The following is a 6,469-nucleotide window of genomic DNA, read 5'->3' as shown; positions in this document are numbered from 1 at the left end:
ATGGAGATTCCGGTGGATAGCAAGTCGTCGCCGACGTCGCCGAAGCTTCTCCGGCGAGTATCGAAGCAGCAACCAGTCACCTCGCATCGGTTTTCGCCGCCGGAGAACAGTAAACGGTGCCTCCAAGTCCCCACCTTCATCATCTGTTTGATTTGCCTCAACATTTGGTGCGCCTTCCTCTTCATCCACTCATTCCATTTCTGCATCTCCTCGCCCAAGGTCGACCTCTACTGCATATCCATCAGCACCGGCAAGCATCCGAAGCTTTCCACTGCCATAGGCCCGGCGGTTCCAGACGGCGCAGCCGGCGGAGAGCCGGAACAGAATTGGCTCGAGAAGGAGAAGTTAGTGGATCTAGAACAGGCCCCAAAAGGCCCGGAATCGGCCCAAGAAAACATGAAGAATCTCAGCGAATCGCCCGAGGTGGAGCGGACGCAGGAATCGGTCGAATTAGCGAACCGGATCGAGGCGCAGGCGCCCGGCATGGACCGGAATCAGGAACCGGTCGAGATGGGGGTACGAGAGGAGTCGAACCGGTTGGAGGGGCAGTGGGGGACCGTGGCGGTGCAAAGCTACATGAGCCAGCTGCGCACGTTGGCGGCGAAAGGAGCGCACGTGACAGGGGAGAGGGGGAGCTGCGACGGCCGAGGGGTGTACGTGTACGATTTGCCGTCCAAGTTCAACCGGGACCTGGCGGCGATGTGCGGCGACTTGCTGCCGTGGGCAGACCTGTGCAAGTACTTCGCGAACGAGGCGCTGGGGGAGAAGGCGGAGGCGCTGGGGCCGCGGTGGTATGGGAGCCACCAGTACTTCCTGGAGCCCATCTTCCACAACCGGATCCAGAACCACCCGTGCAGGGTGCACGACCGCGACGCCGCCAGGCTCTTCTACGTGCCGTTCTACGGCGGGCTGGACGTCGTCCGGTGGCATTTCAGGAACGTCTCGACGGAAGTCAAGGACGCGCTCGGCGTCGAGCTCATCAGGTCGGTCGGTGGCGAATTAAGAGCTTTGGCTTTAGTGAATTTTTTCTCAAATTTGGATGATTTTTTTATTATTATTAAAAATTGGATCTTGAAATGCAGGTGGTTGGAGGAGCAGCCGTCGTGGAGGAGGAACTCCGGCTCCGACCACATATTCGTGCTCGGTAAGATATCGTGGGACTTCCGGCGATACGACAACCGCCATTGGGGCAGCAACTTCCTGCTGCTCGACCAGATGCAGAAATCCTTCAAGTTCCTGATCGAGCGTCAGCCGTGGGAGCGGAACGACGTCGGGGTGCCCCACCCCACCCACTTCCACCCTCACGACGACGCCGACATCACCGCCTGGCAGCTCCGCCTCTCTGCCTTCCCCCGCCGCAACCTCGTCGGCTTCGCGGGCGCCGCCAGGGAAGAGGAGAGCATCCGGTCAGCGCTGATCGAGCAATGCATCGCGGCGACCCCCGAGTGTCGCTTCCTCAATTGCAACGACGGCGGGTGCATGAAGACGGAGGTGGTGGTGGGCCTGTTCATGGAATCAGAGTTCTGCCTGCAGCCGCCGGGGGACAGCCCGACGAGGAAGTCGGTGTTCGACAGCCTGGTGGCGGGCTGCATCCCAGTGATCTTTAACCCCTTCACGGCGTACTACCAGTACCCGTGGCACTTACCGGAGGACCACCAGAGGTGGTCGGTGTTCATCGAGGAGGAGGAGGTGAGGCAAGGGAAGGTGGACGTGGTGGAGAGGTTAAGGAGGGTGCCGGCGGAGGAGAGGGAGGAGATGAGGAGGTATATTGTGCATCAGATCATGCCGGGGCTGGTTTATGGAGATGCGACCGCCAGGTTTGAGAGATTCCGTGATGCTTTTGATATAGTGGTGGATAATGTGATGGAGAAATTAGTTGGCGGATCAGCCGGAGAATGATCAAATTTAATTTTAGTCTCAATGTAGGAGTCACATAAACATTGATTTAATTTATGTGAAAATTCTTGTGCCTCTATTCATTAATATCGATAATTAAAAAACAATATAATGGAGTATATTGATGAAATATACGAACGATCAGGCAACATTAGAACCCTATTATTCCTCTTTTCCAGTGGCTCCCTGAGGAGTAGTAATTCTTCATTTCCCTTCTTCAGTTGGATTTGATGATGGTGGATGGTCACTCTGAGTGCGGATAGAATGATGATATAATATTGTTTAGGTGAAATCGAGTACAAAATTATTCCTGACAAAGTGCCACGGAATATAATAATCATCTCTTAAAATATGACTTTATCTATGATAGTAATCTTGTAAATCGCAATACCTTCGAAACTTCTCTAACTTCTCAGACTCTTCCAAATATAAGTATAAAATGTAATTGTTACTATACTTTGAATTGAATAAATGAAATGATAGAGTAAAAAGTTTATTTATAATTTATGAAAAGTTAGAAGAATTGTTTAATTCAATCAGATCTCATCCATTCAATTTGAATTGGATGATCCAAATTACATCCCTTTCCAAGGATCACTAGGGTTCATCTAATTCATCCATTTTAAAACTAACGGCTCAAATCAAGTCCCATTTGAAGGAGTACTTTGTCTTTTCATTTGGATACATCTAAGTCTTTTATTTTGAATTCAATGGTTGAGATTGAGCCTTCCGAAGAGACACTTATGCCCTTTCATTAGGATGAACTTGATTTGTCATTCTTAATATGAAGATTCAGATTAAATCATGTCGCTGATTCATATCAAGTGATTTCTCATTCACATACTTTTGGTTCAAATTTAATTTTCTAATAATCTTCCTCATAAATAGAAATTATGTATATATGTTGACATCAAAGGAAAGTTCTGATATGACCTTTGCGTCCGGCTAGAGGGGGTGAATGGTTTTTTTTCGATTTTCACTTACAACTTGTTAGTGGAAGCAAATAGAATAGAATAGAAATAGTGAAAGACTAAGAAAACAATGCTAACTTTTTGATTTACTTAGTCTCCACCTCCTTGAGGTGACTAATCCAAAGCACACACCCACACGATCAAGCTTCATGAAGACTTTCTCCTTTTCGAATCAAGAACGAAGGTGGAAAAACCTTTACATGATTATCTCTTCCTCTTACAAGATGAGAGCTAAGCTTAGGAGGAGGAGGAGACTAAGATTCTGTCAGCTTAGGAATCACTTGGAGAGCACTTTCGATTAGAACAGTAAGTAACCATTTTCTTCAAGCTCCAAGAATTACTTTTATAGTTTTTCTCGACATCAGTCGACTGATGTATCAATCAGTCGACTGATGAGCTTCAATGGTACTTAATGATAGGACCTTTGCGTTTGGCTAGAAGGGGGGGTGAATAGTCTTTCTTCGATTTTTCACCTACAACTTATTAGCGGAAGCAAGTAGAAATGAAGGAAAGACAAGAAACACAAGAAAACAATGCTAACTCCTTGGTTTACTTGGTCTCCACCTCCTTGAGGTGACTAATCCAAGGCACATACCCACACAATCAAGCTTCAATATGAACTTCTCCTTCTCGTTATCACAAACAAAGGTGGAGAAACCTTTACAAGGTTGCCTCTTCCTTTTACAAGATGAAATCTAGGCTTAGGAGGAAGAGACTCAAAATCTTTTGCTTGGAAATCACTTGGAGAGCTCTATCTTTTCTTAGCACAATGAATATTCGAGATAATATCTTGCTACAGTTGTTTTTCCCTTTTTATATGTCTTTGAAAGTATCCGTTTCTCACATAACCGCCGCCTTCGATCGATTGAGCACATCTCCAATCGATTCAAATATAGTCGTTGAGCATCGTCATGATCGATTGGACTAACACTGGATCGTCATGATCATTGGATCCAATCGATCGGCTGATCGATTCGAAATCGCACTGCTCCTTATGCAGAAACCTTGTGAATCGATCGAGCGATCGATTAGGTATCTCCAATCGATCAGCTGATCGATTCAAGTTCGCACTGTGTGTTTGCGCAGAAAGCATCTGAATCGATCGACCAATCGATTGGATTACTCTAATCGATCGGCTGATCGATTCAAGTTCATTCTGTGCTCTCGCGCAGAGGCCATCAATCGATCAGCCGATCGATTGCTGATCGATTCAGTAGTATTCTGTTCAGTTATGCTCCTCAATCGATTGCTTGCTGGTTTCCCAACCAATACCTCGTGCCAGATAAACGCATCCCTGGACTTTCTTGCCAATACTCCGGTCCTCGACCTCCTTGGACTTCTCTTGCCTTACACTCGATCTTCTGACCTGCAAGGACTTTCTCCTGCCAAGACTCCGGTACTGGACCTTCTTGGACTTCTTCCTGCAAAACTTGCAGCACACGTTAGATCCAAACGTATTAACCTAAATTTAAATAGTTGTCAACACATTGAAAACACCTAGGGCATGATTGCACCAACAATCTCCCCCTTTTTTGATGTTTGACAATCTATTTGAGTTTAGACTAATTGCCAACAGACCGTAATAATAAGACGATAAGCAGTAAATAGCAACAAGCATGAGCTAACAGTAAATAACAATATTGTTATTAACTAGGCATAAAAGTCATCTTACTTGATCATAAGCAATAATAGCAAATCATATATGACTAAGCATGAATTTGCTTCTTAATTAAGCATAAACTTCCATTTACATCTCCCCCTTTGTCAAATATCAAAAATAAAAACTCCCCCTTAATTGGTGCACTAAAAAAACACGATAAACCTGAGGGGTACTCCCCCTAAATCACACAAATATCAATATAAGATAACAATCTGGATTCGAAAAATGAAAGATAATAGAGAGAAATAATATATTATACATCCAAAATAAAATGAAGTTCACAAAAAGACTTCACAACAAACATCCATATAACGTACAAGACCACATGTCATAGAGATACAAAGAACTCAATAGTGTCATCTCCCAGAGGAGTAGGAGCAAGATCAGAAACGTCGATAGGATCAGAAGGAGGGGCAGATGTAGTAGCAGGAGCAGGAGCATCAGCAGACGCAACAACATCACCATTCGGAGGAGCAGGAATAGCCGCAGCAGGAGGAACAGACAGAGACGGGTGACTCGTCACCCAAGAGCTCACCAAATACACCAAAGTATCCAGAGTCGCCTGCATCGTGTCAACTTTGGTGGTCAGAGCAGCCATCTCCATATGCAACTCCTCAAGATGAGTATCCACAAACTCCTCGAATGTCAGAGAATCAGGCTCCGCAATATTCTCCTCAGCATCAGCCCCCACAGGAACTAGCGCCTGTGCGACTCCCCTTTGGCGAGCCCTGGGTCCCTCACTAAGAGCACGCCCATCACGCCATCGGACTCCCGCTGGACCAACCGCTAATCCCGTCTTCGTGAAAGAGCGTGAGAAAATCCGAGAGTAGGCAACGGTCATGGTCTCTAGCCGTCCCCGAGAGACATCTATCTTCATGAACTCCAGCCAGTCAGTGATGAGATGACCGAAAGACATGTGAATCGTCTGCTGCACTGGCTGAGTAAAATGAATGATGCAATGAAATATGTTCAGAGCAATGTTGATGTCAAGGGAATGCCGAATGACATATAGTGCAAACATGTGAGGGGGTCGAAGAGCGGCTAAGGCACATGAGACAATGGGAAAGAGACAGTTAATGATAACCTTAAACAGGGCGGCGTTCTCAGCCGATAACTCAAGAGAAGAGAAAGTAGTGATATGTGCATTCGGCCCGTCCGGACGAGGACAGCCAAAAAGGGATTCATGCATAGATGCAATGCTGAGATGCTCAAATAGTGGAGGCAACTCATCAAGGAGTGAGGGATAAAAAACAAAATCATTTTCGGATGGTTGACACCCTAGAAATGACTGAAGGATCTCATAGGAAAAGTCCAAACTCTGTTTCGCAACATGAGTGCGATAGTTGACATCATCAGAAGTGTGCAAATTGTTATAGAATTCAGAGACAAGGCTTACATTGATACTCCTCTTACAAGATAACATCGACTCAAGTTTATAGTGCCTGAACCGGGAATAGACATCAAAGCAAGAATCCCTGTAGAATTGAAGATCAACAGACCTAGGGGTTATTAGTTTGAAGGTATGCTTGCTAAAGGCCTGCTGCATAGCAGCATTAGGGAATCTCTGATCAGTGGGAGGAAGAGGGCGAGAAGGTGGCCGAGATGGACCCTCACCCGACTCGTGGACCTGCTGCTTCTTCCTAAGGGTATCCAATGGAAAGGAACAAACAATGGCAAGACAATTGGCAGTGCAACAGAAAAATGCAGGGAAGAAGATGCAAGAAAAATGCAATACCGAAGCAGAGAATGCAATGCAAGAGAGAAATGCAATGCGTCACACACAAAACACACAAGACACATGGAGATTAGCAATCCAAGTATAGGAGCAAGTGCCAAAGAGAAAATGAGAAAAGAGGGAAGAAATTACCTAGGGTTTGGAGTCCTCATTTTGCGATGCGGAAATGAGGAAGAAGAGTCGGCCCCGTGCGTCGAGAGGGGAAGA

The 6,469-nt window shown here is 46.1% G+C and overlaps 1 protein-coding gene across 1 annotated transcript; it reads left to right on the top strand.

The window, feature by feature from the left end:
* On the top strand, positions 1–1,899 carry LOC122048832 (xyloglucan-specific galacturonosyltransferase 1-like). The gene is made up of 2 exons (XM_042610352.1): positions 1–983; positions 1,083–1,899. The coding sequence occupies exons 1-2, from the start codon at positions 1–3 to the stop codon at positions 1,897–1,899; spliced, it is 1,800 nt and encodes a 599-aa protein (XP_042466286.1).
* The last annotated feature ends 4,570 nt before the right edge of the window (positions 1,900–6,469 follow it).

Source organism: Zingiber officinale, chromosome 2B (genome assembly GCF_018446385.1).
Source record: "Zingiber officinale cultivar Zhangliang chromosome 2B, Zo_v1.1, whole genome shotgun sequence".
NCBI classification, from domain to species: Eukaryota; Viridiplantae; Streptophyta; class Magnoliopsida; order Zingiberales; family Zingiberaceae; genus Zingiber; species Zingiber officinale.
The sequence above is the reverse complement of the archived record's forward strand: the minus strand, read 5'-3'. Positions and strand labels throughout refer to the sequence as shown.

Coding starts and splice junctions, on each gene's coding strand:
- LOC122048832 (XM_042610352.1), top strand. CDS start 1: ATGGAGATTCCGGTGGATAGCAAGTCGTCGCCGACGTCGCCGAAGCTT. Junction 984..1,082: donor CTCGGCGTCGAGCTCATCAG/GTCGGTCGGTGG, acceptor CTTGAAATGCAG/GTGGTTGGAGGAGCAGCCGT.